Consider the following 21,143-nt stretch of genomic DNA (forward strand, 5'->3'; position numbering starts at 1 on the left):
AAACCTAGTTTAAGACTTGGTTTAACAATAACCAAATATGGCAACTCCAAATACCCGTTACCGAACACTAACTGATCATATGGGATGAAACCCACACGAAATATTACACTTCCCACAGTCACAATCGAACTGAAAACACATCTGCCGCGTATCGTGTTGATTTCCCATAAACCTACGCCATTTCGATTGATGTGATTTCGCAATAAAGGAAATAGAGCTCAAATGTTACTGTTTAGATTTGCGGAAATCCTTCTGCTGGACTGAAATGTGACTGTTTGGTTGCTCTCTTACCTCGCCGGTCGTTATGTGTGGTATTGTCGAATGCTGAATGGTCCATTCGCGGTCGTTTGTTGTAGTTTGAAAAGTCGTGTTGACTGATCAGGCTCTGGTGAATAAATGAATGTAACAGGGTTTACAACATGAACGATTGTGCAAACAAACAACATCAGTTACATTTTTAATCACTCGATGCCCGAGTTCGAAATACAATGTACATAAATAAATAACTGATGGAGCTAGTTGATAATCGAATTATGAGTAAAACATGACTCAACTATCTCATGCGAATAGGCGCCCCTACACATTTCAAGGTAAAACATAACAAAAGAAAGTCAAATGCCTTTTCAAAATATCCGCCTGATTTGCGTATCATAATCATATGACATTACTGTTTACGTCAAGATTTATGTTTTGTGAGTTTAGGTAACGATTATATTAGGAAGATCAAGTTTTGACATCTTGCTTTGATGGTGTAACGTTGCCAAAACGATTGCAGTAAACAAATCATTACAAAAACGTATAGGTTGTATTTGAACAATAACATTTCGTTATGATATGCTTTGAAGTATAGGCAGAATTATATTTTTTTATATTTTAAAATTATGAAAGACCTACATGCAAATTAATGAACTTACATTAGTAACTGCGCTGTTTCTGGCGTGATGAGACATGAGGTCGGCCGTGGGAGGAAGCATCGGGTAACGCTTTGGCGGGCGACCTGGTCGACTGAAATGGAAAACGAAATATTAGTTGAAGCGCACTGAGACCCAATACACAAGAGCATTAGCTTTGACATTGAAAGCTAGCTCAGTGTGGCAAGTGCCAATTAAGTCTGCATTTCGATGAATTTTAGCTGAAATATATCAAGTTTTGGAACTGAAAACGCGCCAGCGCGGGTGTTTTTCGGTACAAAGTGAAGGCCAACGCTTTTTGGCTGCTTTTGGGTTGATCTGCTGCCAGCGTTTGCACGCCGACGTGCGAATAAACTCGAACACACGATGACTGTTCGTGTCAGTGGTAAAAAAATAACGATAAAAAAGACATAATAGAAAATCTACTTATAAATCACATAAAAAAATGCAAAACTTCTAAGAGGTTATTATAGATAGCAATTTTACATTTTATTAAAAGTTTTGATATTATCTTCGTTTTGATATTATGCCTTTAACGATAGCCAAGTTCTTCATCTAAAAACTTTGTGTAACTTTGTATAACTTTGGACGAAAAACGTCATTAAATATGCCCCCTTTCGATGATGTTACCTTTGTTAGGCATTGTAAAAAATATGTGAGAAGTTTAAAATTGTATTTAGTTTTAATTTAATTGTATAATTTTTTTCAACAATGTACTTCGAATTCGTCACCGTGAAATAAACTAAAAAATCGAGCAAAGTTTGCATCAAAGCGGCACAAAACACATAACACGCTGTCAGGCGTTAAATTTGCGTCGCGGCGTAGACGAAATTAAATTCCAGTTTTCTGTCAGAAGTACAGACGCCGACGCGCTTCACCAACACGCCCAATCACATTGCGAAATAACGGTTGATTGAAACTTTTCAAGCCCATGCTACAATAATAGAAACTGAAAAAGTTTTATGCTATTCCGTTTCCACGCTAAGGAAGCTACAATCGATCCTTGGCGCGATTTTTGTCATTTGAAACAAAGACGTGGGAACAATTCCACACGCGTGACAATTGTGATGTCATAATTCGCGAATCCCGTGGGGGGCTTTTTGGGGGGTAAACGCTGACAGTAGTCCCTCGTCACGTGGCGTTCACGCATGAGCGAGCAAGCAGGTTCACGTCTCGCGGGATTTCAAATGTCGAATTTTCCAACTCGCATTGTGACGTCACAATGATATAGCGCGACGGCGACGCGACGGCAAATTAAATTACTTTCCGGCGACGCTGTTTCAGGCAAAGACCAGTGCGCTTAATTATTAATGTGTAAACGCTACAGCAAAAGCGCGAGAGAGGTTGATTTCGGCGAAGTAGCAACGCCCCTGCAGTTTGCTGTAGTAATGTCTCAAGCGGCGAGATGATATCGGAGCAAATTGATGTTGTATTTGCGCCATCTTGGCTGACCTTCGCCACTGCGCCCCTCTCTCTCAGTCTCGCTTTATTTTGTGACTTTACGCTGGAGCTGCTAGACGCCCTGGATGCCCATCGTTCATATTTGAAATGACAACAGTTCTTGAACGCAGTAAACACTGAAAGCTTTGCTCGTTATCTTAAACTTACGTCATATCGAATTTTGAAAAGAAAAAACAAAAGAAAGGGACATTATAGAGAAAGAAATAACAGTCGTATTTTTTACAACGCGTTCAATCAACTACAGTGTTCCAATTCACCACAAAACAAAACAATTATTTTTTTGTTTTGAAAAGAAAACACATTTTTCGCCCTGAATATTAGTAAGAAATGACAACAAAATAGTCAAAAGTTTTAAACAAATTCCCGCTCAAACTTAGTAATGCTCTATAAATAATTAGAAAAGTGCCAACATTTCTTAAAATTTGTTACCAGTTTGGCACCGCTAAAGTGCTTAACACTCATTGGCAAAAAAATGAGCACGGAAAAATATGCTAAATAAGCGACAACCCAATCTCAACCATCAATCAATTTCTGACAGAAGCCTAAAATCGACCCACGCAGCTCCTTATAATTCCAATTGATAGGAAAATCACCGTTTAAACCCTTTTGTCATCATAATCTACAAAAAATCTGAATGATTTATAAGTTGATTGTTTGCAAGGCAAACGCCTGAAGAGTGACACCATATGGTATTGAAAAGCAAGCATGTTTGTTTACACCGTGGGAGCCACTGAACGATTCGGTTTGGGCAATATTTTGGATAGCTATTATCGCCACAGAAATGGTCCAAGCCAATCGGCAAATATTAAATCCACGTCTCGACATTAATTATGCATGGTCATTACGGAGCAATTTTCGCGTTTAATCGTGTACACATTTGCCGAGCATGAGATGATATCTACGGAGGCGCCGTGGGATGGCTGCTGTTTTGTATGTTTGTGTGTCTGTATTTGTCACTGCGGATCGAGTCTTATCGCTCAACGTTCCTTCCTATCTGCGAGGAGTTTAAACAAACAAGCTAGTGAAAAGTACCTGATATGGTTAAGCAACAATCTAGACAATTTGAATTAAGAGTGCTTGATAAATTTTTAAATAGGCCTTTTAACCCTGATGACATCAATCACGATCTTGCCAAGACAAAGTAACTCGATTATGAAACTTCCTAATGCAAAATGAATTTTTTAAATTGTCAAATTTTGAGTGTTGTAAGTTACGATTTGAATGAAGTTATGCTACTTCAAATGCAACCACATACTCTAAAACCAAGGACAAAATCCCCTGACCAAAAAGTTGTTAAAACAACAATTACAAGATAGAAGAAAAACCCACAAATGCAACATGATTTTTGGAAATGTTCAGAATTTCTGCGTTTCAAGTTATGATTTTTATTGAGTTATATTGCTTCAAATACAATTGTATACACCCTAGCACAAAAAAACCTGTAACATAAAGTTGTCAAAACAACAATTGCAAGATAGAAGAAAAACCCACAAATGCAAAATGATGTTTTTTTAATTGTCAAAACTTGAATGTACAAAATATACTCATAAAGAGTGGCAGACGATCTGTCGGTCACCACCCTGTTACAGAGGCTGATTCTTGTAGTCTGTTATGATATCACACTTACAAAACTTGAAAGGTTAGAGTTTTGGTTTTTGGAGTTCTATGACTTCAATTCCTAACATCCCATGAAAAAATCCCCCCAACCACAAAAGTTGTCAAAACAACAGCTGTATGATAGGAGAAATACTCCCTAACTGCTGCTAATCAACAACAAAATAGAATATATCTCCATATACAGGAGGAAAACAAAAGCACTATTGCGGAAGAATGGAAATGCCCGGGAACATCCCAACCGCGGAAATAAAGGCTTAGAACGGGCCTGTATAGGCGAGTTAAAGCAAAAGGAAGGATGGACTCCATCCCGCTAATTACATCCCTTTGCTGTATCAGTTTCATGAGGGGACATGAAAACAGTGTCGCCCTTTGAATAGAGCAACATGCGCCTACACCTTTCTTGCTTTACTCTATTGCCGGGAAGGCATTTTATGAGGATGCATTGCTTCCCGCCGGATTAGTGAATCTTATTTGCAAGTGATTATGTCCGTTTTTGGTTTTGTCTTATCGCCTGCTGTTTAACCTTTGGTGAACCGTAGATTAGGGTGTAAAAGATATTGAGATCTTTGCTTGAAAAAGATTCATTTTTTTCTTAAAGATTTAATGTGAAATTATTTATGAATTGAACACATTTTTATTTGCTGTTTGAATTTATCCTATTTTACAGTTGTCATATGAAAGTTCATATTTATTTTGTGATATTTTAGAAACTAAACTCATTAGCCCCTTGAACCCATCTCAATCCTTTTTACATCACCCCCTTTATATAGTGGTCACAGGGGTTAAAAAAACAACGTCCCATTCACCCATGCTATTGGGGCAAGAGTTGGACTTTTGACCCAGCTATACAGCCCCAATGTACTCCCAAGCGCCGGAAACATTTGACGGCGAAGAGAATTGCCGCAATTTGAAACATCATGTTCATGACGTCATCAATAATGCATTAACCCGTATCATTAAACTTGCGGCATCTATAATGCACAAGGACACAAGTGATATCTCTCCTGTTTGCCTCATCAAACGGCGAACGGCATGACATCTTACTTGCATATGCATCTATTCGAAAAGGTTGTACGCAAAAAGAGGGGGGAGGGGGATAAAACACAAGCGTGTCGCAGATTAGGGAAGGGGGGCACAGTTTGACTGGAACACGACAATGCACTTAAGCTCCCGACTTTAGGACACAATCGCATTAATTGCCGGCATCGCAATTTGAAATGCCACCTAATGAATGCCGTGGCGCTTTAATTAGACGTGCGACCCCGAATTGGAACAGTCGTTTTCGCGGGACAGTCTCGTTTATCTGCGCAAAAGAAAATCAAATCATCCCGCGATTTAACCCCCCACGTAACCACTTTTTTTCCAAACCGGCGTCGGGTGGGCGTATACTTTCTCTTTTCCTCATGCATTTTGTTGGAATGATATGCACATTGCATGCAGTAATCTGACGCCTATCGGATAAAACCATTTGCATCCAGGTTGAGTCAAAGGTTCCCGATTTGAAGGGCGCTAATCCAAGTTAGTAGGACGCCTGTACTTTTGCACGTAGCTCTGGAAGTCCAAGGCCTTTGCCACGTTAAGAGGACCTTTAAATGAAATCGTTGTTGGCGAAAAAGCATGCCACGGTATAAAAAAATCGGAAGTTTTTCTAACTTGTGGTAATCGAACACAAGAATCTTTGACTGAGCAGTAACCTAACTAATATCATACCGAGTTGTCAAAATCAGTGTATATAGTACATTAGTCATTTGCCTTTACCATTTTCGTTCTATTTAACCTGTTGTTCACTATTTAGTTTTTCTGATCCTACTTTTTTAACTTTAAAGAACTGACCCTATACCAGAGAAGTATAATGTGTGTAAACTACATACATGATATAAGTAAACATTTTACTTGTATTGACTTTTGACGAGAAATGTGCGACTTTTATTAACAAAGCGTTACTAATATATTAATCATAGGCAGAAATTGCACACGATGTTAGTAACAATCGGATAATTGTTTTAATTTCCACAAAAATTGTCCGGCCTCACTTAGGGCACAGGTTGGTCATTTCAATCAGGTGTCATTTTTTGTGCATTCAATTTTGCCAATAACATCGCCGCTATGGCACCCACAGCGCCAGGAAAGAGGCAATTTCCAATGCGAGTGGAAAAACAATGAAAATGTCAATCAAGTTTCTCCAATCTGCCACAGAACAATGCGCAAAACCTGGACCCCGCTTTTAACCACTGTTGCGCCTTTCCCTCTTTGTAGAGCCAGTGGATTTCTTATATAATACCCCGTAATTGAAGTTCAGCATACCGCTAATCTCGAAACGCAATTTCGGGAATAGTTTGTTGAGCTAATTCCTATTTAGGGGGAGCTTAAAATTTTTGCCTGCAATTTTCAGTTTAGTGGTTTTAATAACATTTCGCGATTTGCTGTTTTAACAGGCAAAACAAGTTAAAAATACAACACAGGCACACGAAAAAACGGCACAAATAAGTTTCACACATAAAACTCTTGTCTTTGTTATAACTCAGGAAACAATCCTTGGTTCTAAATGCGTGCATTTGGGATTAGAAAAAGATTTTGAGTCGATTTCGACAATTTTTTGCTTCACCGGTTTCTACTACTGAAGATTATGTTAGGAGCGGTTTTAAGGGTTTCGACCACTACAAATTTCAAGCGCTCTGGGCAAGTTAAATGCCCTGTTATAAGCTTACTTAACGGTTGATTCCTTTCCTCTTTTTGAAGTTTAAAACCACCATAAACAGACTATAAATCGGCCAATTTATTCAAGAGGTCGAATTTTGCAAATTCTCGAATATATATTTATTCGTACAAAACGTCTGCGACTGCTTGCAGGTTACACCACCTTCATGGACCCATTTACCTAGGCAACAAAAGCGTCCCCCTAAACCAGAGGGTCCCTAGCGGGGAGGAATTTCTCTTAAGGAAGGAAATTAAAACTTAAGGGGAGAAATTTACTTTAATTTTTACATGTAGTTTGTAAACATACACTCAAGTTCTGGGAATATAACCTGTGAAGTTGATAAAAGACCCGATTTTAAATGATCTTTGCATGGTTTACCGTCTGCTATGTAGTATATTTACGGGGGTTTTAAATTAAAGAAAGAATTCGTCAAAAAAGGTAGGGGACCACTGCATTAAACCAGCATTGGCAAGTAGAATTAAAATTAAGCAAATCGGTATTTGGACGAAGCAAGGAGAGACCGCCGCGCAACAAGCAAGACCGCCGAGGCACCGGGCTTCCGCAGAGAGCAGCTCAAGTTTCACTAATTGTTGCGTGAACAATGGTTAATTATGACAGAAGCAAAGTAAAAGTGCGGGGGCACGAACAATACGCGGACCTCGCCATCTGTTATCGCCGCTGCTGATTGGTTCGTTGTTCCTGCCCTCCATAAAGTAACACGTTATGGAGATGAAATTATAACCCTGTCGCCTATGCTACTGCACTATAGGCAACTTTGCCAATGACTTTTCCCCGACTTATGGTCAGTGGCTCTGTGCTATTTAAGCAACTGGTGTATAGTTGTGAAAGACGTTGGTTCGATTCCCAGATAAACCTCATAAATTTTATGCAGAAATGTAATTATAGAACAAACAATAAAAATCTGACTAAAATTGGGCCATTCCTACCAAGACGAAACATTGACTGTTCAACAACCTAACTAATATTATGCGCAAATTGTCAAAATCAGTGTATATAGTACATTCATCATTTGTCTTAACTAAACCTTTTTCGATTTTTGTTCGATGTGCTGGTGTTCACTATTTAATTTTGCGAATCTTACTAAAAAAATAACCAAACAAGCAACACAGCCCACTAAGATTTGGCCTTGAATAACAGACAGCAAGCACAGTTGTTTCTTCGTATTGCATCGCACATTCGTGGTCTAATATCTTAGCGAGGCATCAGTCTTTATGACGCGTGGGACTTAGGTTTAATCGCCATAAACAGAGTCACACTGCAAAAAAACAGGGAATATGTCTGCCGCGGCGGAGCAATGCAATTTTCCTCGCGTAAACAAGCAACAAACACTCGAGATCGCAATCAAATTGTGACATTTATACGTTTCCTGGTCTTTGCTAAAAGTCTAGGGGGGCGATTTGGGCGTGCCCCTTCCCTAAAGTAGGTTTGTTGAGCGTTTGACTTTGCCAATAAGGAGAATAGGCCAGTAATCCTTGCGATAAAATCTCCCAGTGAAAACGTGTTTGTTAGTTTACACTGATCGCGATTGCAGAACACGTCCGATGATAGGAGATTGTTACATGAACGATTTTTCGAAAAAGTCACGGAGAGACAGGTGGGTTAAAATTCAAATCACTGGCTTTGGCTATACTTTGTAATGACAATTAAACTACTTGTACTATGCTAAGGTTCATCCAAAACCATGACCTCTCTGCACGAACATTCAAACTATTGGTACCAAGAAGCTTATACAATTCACAACGCTGAAAATGAATTTGAAATAATGTTTTAAGAAATTTGAGTTAACTCAATTTTGAAAGTTTGATTTAATCAAGTTTTATCTAATAGGCAATTAAAACGAGTTTTTTCAGAAAAACATTGTATAGTGTTTTGGCATTTCTTCGCAAAGGTGTTTGCTATAAATTTTATAATTGCAACCAAGCTTTCTAAATCTTTAACCTTTTTGAGAAGTGGTGTACTTTTTCATAAAATTTGAAGCTTTAAAATTTAACAATTTTGGGGTAGTTAAAGGTCATTTTGGGGTAGTGAAGTTTATTACTCTGTTTTTTTGGCAATCAGAAAAACGTACACGGTTCGTGACAGGCTATTCGCAAATATTCTAAGCACAGCAAACAGTAGTTACCGGCTTATGTGGGCTGTAGACTTGGGACTAAAACGGTTGGCGCGTTGCTGATTCGATTGTTAAGCTTCGCAAGATCTGTCAGGTTGGTGAGGCGGAAAAAAAACAAGGCACCTCACAATCTTTACGGCGCTGACGGGACTACAAATGCTACCTGTGCCGCGTGACAGTTCAAGAAAAAATCTTTGACGCTGTTCTCCCTTGAGATTATGAGCATAAATTCCGTGACCATCTTCTACACTCCTGCAATCCCAGCGGAAGGTTTGAAGCGTTTTTGGCATTTTTCGACCCGGCCACTTTTCGTCAAACGCACCACGACAACGCTTGTCAGGTTTTTCGCACCACCAGAAGACATTTTGCCCTGATATGATTCAATCGCATGAATGATGGCGTTTCGAGTGGAAGTGGTTTGGAAAGGAATTGAGAAAAAGCATTCGTTTGCGACAAAAATGTTTCCAAAATGGATTTTCAGCAAACATTGCTAAATTTGTGTGCGTACGATTTAAAAAAATAAATTGAAGATAAATCTGAATCGCTAAATCTGAAGTGTTTTCGTGTTGAAAATGCAACTTAAAATAGGTTTGACTAAAAAGATTATAATTGAAAAACTAACATATCTATTTGATTGCAAACCTATGAAAGGTCAAACGTTTAAATGAAAAAGTGTATTATTACTCATGTGCTTCTACGTTTATTATTACTTTGATGGCTTTAGTTTTTCAAATTCCCCACTTATTTTACTCGATAAAAAACAATATCGCATTTTTTTTCTAACTGCTTGAGCAACGTTTTTACATTTCATCCTATAGGTTCAACGCAAATTGCAATGTACTTGTGTTAAAGTTGAACAAAAAATAAGGATTTCTTCATGGCCACAATTTCGCAATAAAGCTTGCTGGAACACAGCACAAAAATAAAAATCAAAGTTTGAACCGCGGCCCACCTGGACGTATCGTATTATGATGAAACAATAGCGTGAAATGGGTCGGTGGGGGGAAATGGTCCTTGGTGCCAGGCTTTAAGGAAAAGGTTAGAGCCATGACACCTTCGCACCAAACCCTTTCCCCTCAAGCTGGTGGGAACAACAAGCTTACTGGCGGCGTCAAATAACAAATCAAAATTCTCACGACAAACCCCTGTTGTATAACAATTCCGCAAACGCTTTATAGTTAGCAATTGATTTTAAAATGATTTTTGTGTGATTTGCTAAATAAATTACTTGTTTTGCTAAATTTAGGTATTTTCGGTCAAAACTTTCTGGCAGCAAATGAAAAATGCGTTTTAAAAATGTTTGGAAGAGACCAAATATGTTAATGATGCCACAAACTAAGTCCATGTCAGAACAAATATTGCGTTTAATATTTTTACCCACACACCACATATAAATCTACAAAAGACACGTATACATGCCAAGACAGGGTTTTACACCAATGCACAGTTCATACATTGCGTGTATATGCTTTAAGAAAGTCAAGTTTTGCAGCCCACAACGCAACGCGCAAAGTGGCGCAAAATTTCGCGTAGACATTTGCAAACCAACGGGTTCGTTTTGAAATAAACCACGATACGAGCGATGACTATATTGTAAACATGACGCGCAACAAAATTCAACAGTCTGTAAACCGCCAGCAAGTCCATTAAAAGACATAGAGTGATTATAGTCATTGTTTTAAACGGTTGTTCAGTCACAATAACCAGACACAATCGTCACAATGATTTCTAGAATTAGGAGTCTGTTTGGCGCATTGTGACGTTTTAAATGGAAAACAGACAATCAAACACAAATCGTGGGTTGAGTCAAACTAAAAAAATTTTAAGTCAGACTTGCAAAAGCGCTTGTACCAAGGTCACCTTACAACACACTATGCTATTCTCACGATGTGGAAGTTTAAACTAAGTTTACCAAAGAGTTTTTGCAGTCAACTGAGTATGTTTTCTATTTTTAATGCTTTTTTTACACCTTGATTTGGTTGCGTGCTTTGTAAATGTAAGAACATGTTTTTTTGAAATTAGCTCAGTGTTTTGGGTAAAAATTGCCAATTATAAATATACATACCACACCAAACAGTTTTAACATTTGTTTGCGTACAACAGCTCAATGTCTGTAACCTTGGAATACCACTATTCGTCATGAAATATCAAAATGTCTATTTAAAGTCTGGGTATTTATCATTTAAAACAAATTGAAAAACCTTTCGTCTACAACATTGGACATAAATATTTTACTGAAACTTGTGTAAAACAATAAAAAAAACGCCCTTGGGGCCGCTAAATTTGCTGTAAATGTTTTAATTGGACCCGTATCAGCAGCAAGGCTATGTAGTCTGTCGGATTTTGTATAATTTTGATTGCTGTTTAGGGCACGCCTTTTAGCGTGTTTGGTCGGTGATCTTGTTTGCTGAGCAAATTCAATTGCGTTAAATTGGGCAAGGCCATCTAATGACATTTTCCGTGGCACAAAACATGTCTGGGTTAGATAAGGCGGATTAAAGCAAAAGCAGCGTCTGTTGGGTCGTGATATTTGTTTCCAAGTGATGAGACAAGGAGTAAGCCATTTTTAAGGTTCAACATAAAAAAGGTTGGACTTGATGCTAACATTTGAGACCGTTCGACTAAATAAAAGACTTTTTGGGAGCAAACATTTCAGAGGTTTAACATAGAAGATTAGGTCTTGGTGTTAACATTTGAAACCATTTGATTAAATAAACCCATGTAAATGCTTATGCTTATTTTAACACTTCATGGAAGTATGTTACATCCCTAAACTGCAAAATTAACCTCAGTTAATGGATTTTGGGGAAAAAATACGCATTCGACTGAATAAAATCATATTATTTTTAACACTAAATGTAAGTAGTTTACATCACCAAAATGGAAAATCAACCTCAGTCATACGACTTTTAAAAAAAGTGCATAACATTTTAATGTTTGTCAAAGGATTGTTTTATTTTTTATAACTCGGCAGAACGCTATGAAAAACTTTTTGTCAAGCATATAGGTACGAGAACCAAACCAATTCTTCAGGAGAAACACAACTATTTTTCAAACCTTTCTTAACAGCAGCACGTTGAGGAATGGTGAGTAAGAGAGAGCAAAAGATATGCCGCATTTTCAATGGTTTCAAGATTAATTACAAACACCGTTGCTTTTGTATTGTCGAAAAAAGTACCGGGCCTGCATTCGTGATCTGGTCTAATGCAAAATATCTCTCACAAAGTGGAAGCAGGCCAGGTTAGATCCGGGGAGCAAATTAGGGGGGCACAGTGATGTATTGGCGACGTGACGGGTCGTGCGACTACCCGGGGTTCATCAGGAAACCGAAGGTCATCGTTGTGATTGTTTTAGGCCTTTGGAAACTCTTTATGCAATTATTTACTCGAGGTGTTCCTATAGGGGTTTAGAATTGTTTTTTTGTTTTCAAAAAACAAAGCCCGAATCGATCTCATTTTAAAAACAAAGGCAAATTTAAGACTCGAAAGTTTATGAATATGCGACAAAATGATACAGAGTGTAAAGTTAGGCCCGAATCAAGCCCGTTTTCTGTTGAAACTCAAGCCCAAATCCGGTCTGGAATACAACTATATAGTAGGGCTACCAACAAGCGCTGCTATTGTGCTTGAAACGCGTACGAAACTCGGCTTTGTGACAACGACACAAGATGTTTACAACCTTATTAGGGAATTGTTGACTGAAAAATCGTAACAGCTGGTCGAATGCATTTACCAAGCCCGCTTTGATTGTTTATTGTTCCAGCAGGCGGACATCTGTTTTCGGTCGACAAAAATGATGCCGAAACCGGAATTCAAATTTGCTTTGCCTCGGCGTAATTTGCCTACAGCGGTGGCTCGTAATGGCACGCCGTACGGGAGCAAAGATTATCAAGACATGCAAACAGGTTAACGACCAAGCTGGTGGTTGTTGTTGTTGCTGTAATCACCTCGCATTAAGCATTAATGGATACTGATTACGTGGTGATGCAAAGCACGGCTAGAAGCAAGTACTGGGTTAAAACCAGCGGAAGACATTTGCAAAACTGTTCACGTGAAGTAGGAAATTGTCAAATGTAATTATAAAGGTCAAAACACAAAAATGGACCTTCAAAGAATGGGAATTTGTTATTGTTTGTAATTTTTTTGTCTCGTACATTTGTTTTACCAAGTTCCAAAACTCTTCTACTCACAAAAATACTGATTTAAAGTGTAATATTTCAAAAAAATTCCCGTTTGCTGAAGGAACATAAAAAAGATTTACATTCGTAAATTCAAAAATTGATTATTGCCGATTTATGGCACCCTCTAAACGAAGTAAACGACCTCTTTAGAAAAATACATATTGGCAACATAAGGGGTTCGATTTGAAAACGATTGTCAAATACGGTAGGAGGGCTACTGAAAATTATAGTCAACAAGCAAATTACCCAAAATCGCTCCCTTATTATGTTGACTCCTTGACCGCGAAGGGTGTTATTGATCGTGTATTTGGTTTGTTTAAATATATTTTTGATTCCCTGATTGATTACACACACTCTTTCCAAGGGTTTATTCCAAATTGCGACATATGGCTTTGTAATGGCATATTTTTTGTTACTCGAATTGGGCAATATATATAACCCCGTAAGCCAGCATTTAGTCATAACATTTATTGCCCGAAACCTAAGTGCCGTAACCCAGTAGCTTGATTACGTCAATAAAAATGGGGCTATATGATGATACAAACGGAAATAAATCAAAATTTCCCGACATTTTAATTTCGTTTTTTTTCAAAGTGGCTACATCATATGTTTTTAGCCCCACAAATGAACCCAAAAAACCTGAACACCCACTATGTCAGTGTACGATTTTTATGCGGGGTATTTTTACATGACGCTGTATGTACCAGTGCATATGTGCAGATCACATCATAGAATTGCTAGTTCCGTGTTTAGGGAAGTCGATCATAAAAGGGTCGTGTCGTCCTTTTAACTTACGAAGAACCCGTTTTAACGTGACTAGGGAAGTGTCAAATTGTTATTACTTTGTGCAGAATTTCGACACAATGGGTTTTCCCGTACAAGAGGAGCTAGTCCTACTGCTTGTGTTGAGAAGTTGATGTGTGATTATTTCGCATGAGATTAATGAGCGTTACTTTGAAACTGGCTTTTTTTTAACTAAGTGATAGAGGACACCCTCTATGACGTAATACTGCAAGAACAAAGCAAGTATTCGATCTCCATAAATCGCAAGGTTAGACATTTCTATTACTGCACACGTACTAAATCCCAGATTGAACTTTCCTAAAAATTTGTTACTTATTTGTGAAAAGAATAACAAACTCTCATGTCGATAATAGGAAGAATAATGATACCACCAAATTCGCACGAGCATACATTTCTAATTCTGTTCCATTCAAAACTAAATGAATCATAGTACGCCAGGTCTATTAAAGCCGTTGTACCGAATCAGCTTCCATGTTTCATCTTAGCTGTTTCAAAATTACATGAATATTTTAAACAAAAATCCAAAAGAGTCCCACTTTTGTCAATGTCTTAGTTAAAATTGATGATTAACGTGATAATGGCCCTGTCCTCAATCTTGGCCAACTTGGCAAGGTCGTACAGGCGGGCTATGTTTCAACATTTGCACACTTATCAGATAGTATCGTCGCTTTTGCACGCGCCTAATCGAGATTTCTTATGTCGAAACGCAAAATAGACACCGAACCTATCTCACTGTCCCATAGGCGACCTGATTGCATAACACATATTGATCCAAGGGCACCACTCTATATGTCCCTATCTTAAAACCCGTACTGACACATTTTTTGAAATCTCGATTTGGGTTGGAAAAAAGGAACGTGACGTAGCCATTGCGTCATCAAATATCATAATGACGTTACCTCGATATAGGAAAACTAAATTTTAACTTGAAATGGTCAAATCTTTGCAAAAATCTTTGAAGATTTTTTTATGTCTGGAAAAATTACGTGACGTAGCGATTCCGTCATCAAACAACATAATGTCGTCATCTCGATGTTGAAAAACAATGTTTTAACATCAAACGATAATTTCGCAAAAAAAACTTTGCAAATATTTAAAGGGTTCTTTTTGTCCAATTTACGCCATTACATTGATGACGTCATCGTAAACAAGCGCGGCCGGTTTTGTATGATATGACTCGATGTGTCGGTAAGAAATGGAAAACGCCCAGAAAGATAATCGCGTTTTGGGAAGATTTGTTAATCCACGCGCGGCTGACACTCAACCGGGGTTTATGACGTCACAAATGTGACTGCGCCGCCACGGATTAACGCCAAAAAATGTTCTGCGTCTTCCGGAGTTTGATGTTGAAGTTAAAGGTTGCAGAATTGTGGACGATTTACATTTCTCGGCGAAAATGAGTATTGACAAAATTAGATTGCAAGTGCGTTGGAGTTATTTTCGATTGCAAGATTTCGCACAGAAATAGTCTTAAATACGCACGGACATTTTGTTGCTAAATGTCAGCCAAGAAATGCAACCAATCAAAATTAACCAAAGCCGACCATAAGTTTGTAAACAATCTTGTTTAAAAATGCAGAAATTCTGAGTCTTAACCAAAACGAAACAAACAACAAAACAAGGCTGAACACTCACCTAGCAGTTGTGCAGTCTTGATAGAGGATCTCGAAGTCTTTCCTTGTAATCAATTTGCATCTGTTTACACCCGGTTGAATCGCCCCAAGACCGCGAAGAATTCGTACCTGCCAAACCAAATCACATTGATTTAGGCCATCAGAACCCTTAGGACACCGATTAACGCGTTCCAAGGCTTTTGGGGAAATAGTTTTAGCTAGTTAAGACCTCGTGGCTATCTTTTAATGTAAACATAGTCAGATAGGTTTAGTATGAAGTCTTTCGTTGGGTGTTTCGCGTGGTTAAGTGCTATAAGGGTTGCCAGCTTTAAGAAAATACATTTCTGCTTAAAATGATTTTTTTAGCAATGTTTTTAATCGTGGTAAACTTTTTTATCACAATTTTTTTGGTTAATTGCCTTTGAAATGAAAACAGATGCGGTACAATCTTTTAAATACAGTAACTTGCTTCCCATTTGTTTGCATAAACGATTCCAACAAAACTTTAAACGATCAAATTAAACGATCTATTAAATTGAAATTCCGAAACAAATCAATTCATCACATTAGCACACAAACAGTAATTGAAACCGATAAGCTAAATCATCCTTACAGCTGTCACAACACAAGCTTTGAACCGTATTGTTTATGCCAATGATGAATTAATTGATTTCGATCTATTTCCAACTATATACGGAACTTTGTTTATTGTTTCTTTGTTTTCAATTTGTTAAATATATATGTATGTATTAAGAAAGCAACCATATTGTGATAACCTTTTGGTTTTTATATGCAGCATTAACGCTCTTATACTATGTGATCAGAAAATTTTCAAGTGTGTTTCGATATTATCGTTTTTGCAGTGCAACCCTTGTTAAGGTTGTAAATAGCTTTCTTGAAACTACATTTTTTAGCTGCAAAGGGTGCGGAGAACTCCATAGTTATTTACTGGGGCAAAAGCCTTACAGATTGAAGAGTATTTCGTAACACACAAAAAGAGAATGTACGTTGACCATTCAGGCACGTGCAAAGCCGATGTGTCCTCATAAAATCTCTACTTCCGTGTTGCAACGGATGACTGTGAGTTCGAAAGATGATTTCTCCAAATACGGGCTTACTCATTGGGTTAACGTGGGTAAAGAAAAGTCGTGACCAAATTACAATCGATAGATAAATTCTGCCATCCCAAACGCATGAATCAAATGATTATTTCCCCTCTTTTGGCGGACATTACGTAAGACCATGTGTTAAGGGACCGTGGTTTTATTGTTTCATAAAGTCAGGAGTTCGGATAGCAAAGAATTCGAGTTGCAGACAATCTATGCATTGTTTCGTCACACGATGACGCGATCTTTTGTTTGTCTGCTGGATTGTATTGTAATATTGCTTACCCTAATTAGGACTGTCTCTTTTCAGTAATATTATGACGGTAATTGGGGAATACCATTTTACAAAAATAAAAATACTTTTACGCATGAAATGTACTTTTGCAAACGACAATAAACTTAGCACTTTTTTAACATGAATATTTGGAATGAGTCTTTTTTACGTAGATTGCAATTAGAACTAAATAAGGTTACAAATGTGTATGAGTATTTTTGCTTTAATTAACTTGCATAATTTTTTAGAACGTTGTTAATTTTTTGTGTAAGAATTCTATTTCCAAAATGGAATGATATTGTTAGTTTAAACTGAATAGTTTGTTAGGTTGGCCCTAATAGCTGCAAGTAGCTTAAGGTTAAAAAAATTAATGCCTTTCCAATTATGGCAATCCCAAAATACGATACTTTACAAGCAAAGGGTCGGGCTAGAACACTAACTGTGTGGTATACTATAGTGTTAGCTTTTACAAGGCCGGTAGAGTCTCACCTGTTCTACATTGCATACCACTGGATGGATACTCAGTCGCTTCAACTTGGTGTAAACGGTGTGTAACCCACCAACCAAATTTTTCAAGAAAAGGTCAAAGGCCTGAAAAGAAATACACAACAGAGAATAATATTTATAGGCCATGTGGGGAGAAATGACTTTAACGGGTCTTTTGCCAAGGCGAGAGAATTGCTTGGGCACGAAATTAATTGGAGCGAACACACTTGTAAATCTGTAAATTGGTAAGTATTAAATCGATAGGGAGATTAATGTAGGGTTGGAATTGCGTTGTTGTTATCGACTGTGTTTGAAAAATATATCGCAAGGCGTTGGCTATAATTTGTGAACTGAACAATTTAATAAAGTGTTGTTGTTACCTTATCCGTTTTGATGAATATATTTTAGATTTAGAAATAGATTACAGTACGAATTTTCGCGTAGAACTGAGTAAAAATATATAAAAGTTTAAACCCATACTGAAATTTTACTTATTCAAATAGAACCGAAACATAAAAAAACAACCGTATGTTTTAATTTAGTAAACACATAAACTTCTGAAACGCAGGGACAAAGTGTTAAAGTTGCAGAAAATGCCAGCAGTCAAAATGGTCGTGAAGTTTTCGTGTTGACTGAGCGATAACTCCGAAACGACGATAAAACTTTGCACACGTTATCATCAAGTATCATAGTCCAAAACAAGGTTATAAAGGATTTTATTGTCTAGTTCACAAAAGTGACTTGTGCTTGCTATTGAAGGTAAGTTCAATTTTTTGCTCCCTAGTCACAACCATTTTAAATGTGAAATGTCAAAAAATAAACGTTAAAATGAGTTTCCTAAAAACCAAAAATGTCTGAATAAAGGTTAAGGTGATTGCGAAAACTGTAATTAACGTTTTACCAACAACACAATCAACCATTCAGTTAGCTATTACATAGAAGTTATCGAAAAGGGTCGTAAAACTTTGGAAAATGGTAAAAAATAAAGAATGTATTTATACCTGTGGCAGACAAATGTACTCCTCCCTATTTAGGCAGAAACTGGCAACTTGACGCCCTCTCAAATCCACAGTTCGGCATTCGTTATTGGCTGGAGTGTTTTCCACAGGCGGAGGCGTGCTATATGCTGGACGCTCCATCTAAATAACACAAAAGTTTTGAAGGTTAAAACACGAAACAACGTCTTTGAAGATGGTCCGATGGCTCTGAAACCTCCCAACCAATTCACAAACTCATTAGGTTTCAGCAATACAGCCTTCAAAATGTATTGTTTATTTACTGTTCGTTTTTCGCGCAAACAAATCAATTAGAGTTAATTTATAGTCCATCATTAGGCTACAAGCTGTGCGAAACAACAGTTGACATGACAATATTCTGATGTAGGCGTCTCGTATGGGATGTCGATTGGTTATTTTACAACAAAATCTACTAAACGAGCTGCAATTGCCAAGACTGAAACGTTGTTCAAATTAAAACAAGCACCCCTTTGCTTTTTCTATTGGACTGGCCCTTGCAGATGCACATAGTTATAGGACGAGCTTTTTGCAACTAATCACTATCAATCAATGGAGAGGTTTCCCCCAGTAATTTCGGAACATCACAATTTGCAATTTCCCATATTGCTCTCGACATGAATCGGTTATTACTTACAAGGGGACCCCGATTGTGGTCGGACTCGTAAAAAGGGTGGAAGTGCACACGACGGTGCCGAGAGGTATAGGGACTGTGCTGGCGAAATTAATCATTTTCTGATGCACGCTTTTCTGCATTTGTTATTGGCGCCATTTAAAACGTCGACAAAGCAACACGAAACTTTACAGACACGCACGAGTAAAATGTCTGACGCCAAATCCTTAAAAGGCTTGGCAATTTGAAATATACCGGCTTGCGGAGACCCAATACACTTTAATCCATTTTTGCCATATGCGCCTGGATAACTTTATGAGGTAAAAACGAATACAAAAAGTTCAATATTCAAAGTGGCCACTTATATCGGAAACGTTACCAGCAACAGTGATGACGTCACAAACAATGACGTCATGATGTACAAATTTTCCAAAACGTCATGCTGGACAAACGGACCAAGGAGTTGGGGTCTGTATTGGCTTACCCCTAAACGCAGCTGAATTTTTGAGGTGGGGGGGGGGGGGGTGGCCCGCTACAGCAAAACGAGTCGCAATCGAAAAGCGAGCGGTTTGATGAATCGTGTAGAGTTTCCCGAACGCATTGGCCAATCAGAAAAAAATTGGATTAATAACCCGTGGAGCAGAGTTAACAGTAGGAAACCAACACTATTATTAACTGAAAGAGGCCGACAGTACATTTGTTTTCCCCTCCCACACCGCATTTACCTCTGGCATGGCGCGCGGTGCATTGCGCTATGAGCCGGTGCCGATTGCAATTTAGATCGATTCGGGTGCTGCGGCATAGCGGCGACATGAAATACGCGGAACTCTGCGCCCCTTGACACAGTGATAATTCATTCCCGACACAGAACGCCAGCGCGTACAGTATCAACACCCGGGAAACCCCAAATTTCTTTAAATACAAGCTATAGCTGACCTATAGTCGCCAGGCGCATTTATTATATTTCAGCGCGAGGTTTTGACTTTTCGTTGTAAACCAAGCAACGGGCTCTGAGCATGAAGTGCCATAAGTCACATTAATAGGCGATGATGCGATGGAAATGTAATTAGAAACCGACGCGGAGTTTCCATTGGTTAGTGAGAAACGTTGGGACTGCGACAGATTTGTCCGTGCCTCTCAATAGAGCAAAGATATTGCGCAAATATAGAAATCAGATACGGATTTATATAGCGGAAACGGCAAAGCATTTCACCCACGCCCATATGGCTCATACAGGCAGGCGTGTTTAGCTGGCAAATGTGGATATAACTGCTGCGGTTAGTGGGAAAAAAACCTTAATCTGAGCATGCCGCCCTCAGAACAGTGCAAATGTATCAAATTCCGTTCCTATTGAAATAAATGCGATTTTGCGTCGCTACGATGGAAACAATAACTCGATTGAGTAATGAGTCCGGTATTCATTTGTCTAACCGCCATTGGTTTGCTCGCTTAGCGGGTGAGGCGACGTTTATATTTGTAAAAAGAGCGACACAGCTGGTGGCAATGGGGGGGCAGGCGAGCGCATTGACATTCGAATGACCGCTCGTTCGCCACCAAACAAACTGTTTATGATGTCAGAATCACTTCCCTATGCCCGGGTGAAGCGACATGTTGAGCGTGGGAATTCAGAACCCGTTAATTTCCGGACATTTGCGAATATACTTGTGTGTGTTTTATATAAAGCTAGAGTGTTTAGAAATGAGCAATTTCATGCATTCCCTCTAACAGACAATATCATAACCATATACGATCGCTATTTGTTTCGTTTTTTTCTAAGAATTTTATTTTAATAAAAAAAACTCACTCCCAAATATTTACATCGACTTGTTTTGTTTATTGGAAACGTGTCTCCAAATTTTAGGAATTTAAAGTAAAAAACAACAGATTTGTCCCTTTTATTAGTCATAATTGGAAAATAGGTAGGGCGTGTGTATATAGTTTCTTTGTCGTTAGTTAGGTTGTAAATAAACGCGCGCTCGGCAAATTCTGAGCAAACTTCTGGTTAGCAGATGAATAAATCAATTCGTTTAACTACTCAAAGGAAACGTAACTCAAATCGCCGACGACCGCGTACTTATTTGTCCAAGCCGTAAATCGGCGTCGATAAATGTAGCAATAATTCCGAAGTCGACTTATTACTGAGCAACCACCTCAGCGAGTAACGCGAGAAGGGGAAAAGGCTGTAGGAGCCTTCTTACACAAAAGCCGATTCGATTACTTAATTCACTGCCAAAGA

General features: G+C 38.3%; 1 protein-coding gene across 6 annotated transcripts in view; it reads right to left on the bottom strand.

Moving 5' to 3' along the window:
* The window catches only part of LOC145238034 (dachshund homolog 1-like), a 44,585-nt gene that overhangs the window by 21,273 nt on the left and 2,169 nt on the right, over positions 1-21,143 (bottom strand). For all 6 annotated transcript variants that reach the window (XM_080101069.1, XM_080101066.1, XM_080101065.1 and 3 more), the window contains exons 2-6: positions 18,283-18,420; positions 17,285-17,386; positions 15,438-15,544; positions 915-1,005; positions 292-385 (exon numbers count right to left, since the gene is read on the bottom strand). In XM_080101069.1, coding sequence (XP_079957195.1) covers positions 292-385; positions 915-1,005; positions 15,438-15,544; positions 17,285-17,386; positions 18,283-18,420 — 532 coding nt within the window. The remainder of the gene's footprint in view (positions 1-291; positions 386-914; positions 1,006-15,437; positions 15,545-17,284; positions 17,387-18,282; positions 18,421-21,143) is intronic.

This window comes from Phallusia mammillata, chromosome 7 (assembly GCF_965637545.1).
Source record: "Phallusia mammillata chromosome 7, kaPhaMamm4.hap1.1, whole genome shotgun sequence".
NCBI classification, from domain to species: Eukaryota; Metazoa; Chordata; class Ascidiacea; order Phlebobranchia; family Ascidiidae; genus Phallusia; species Phallusia mammillata.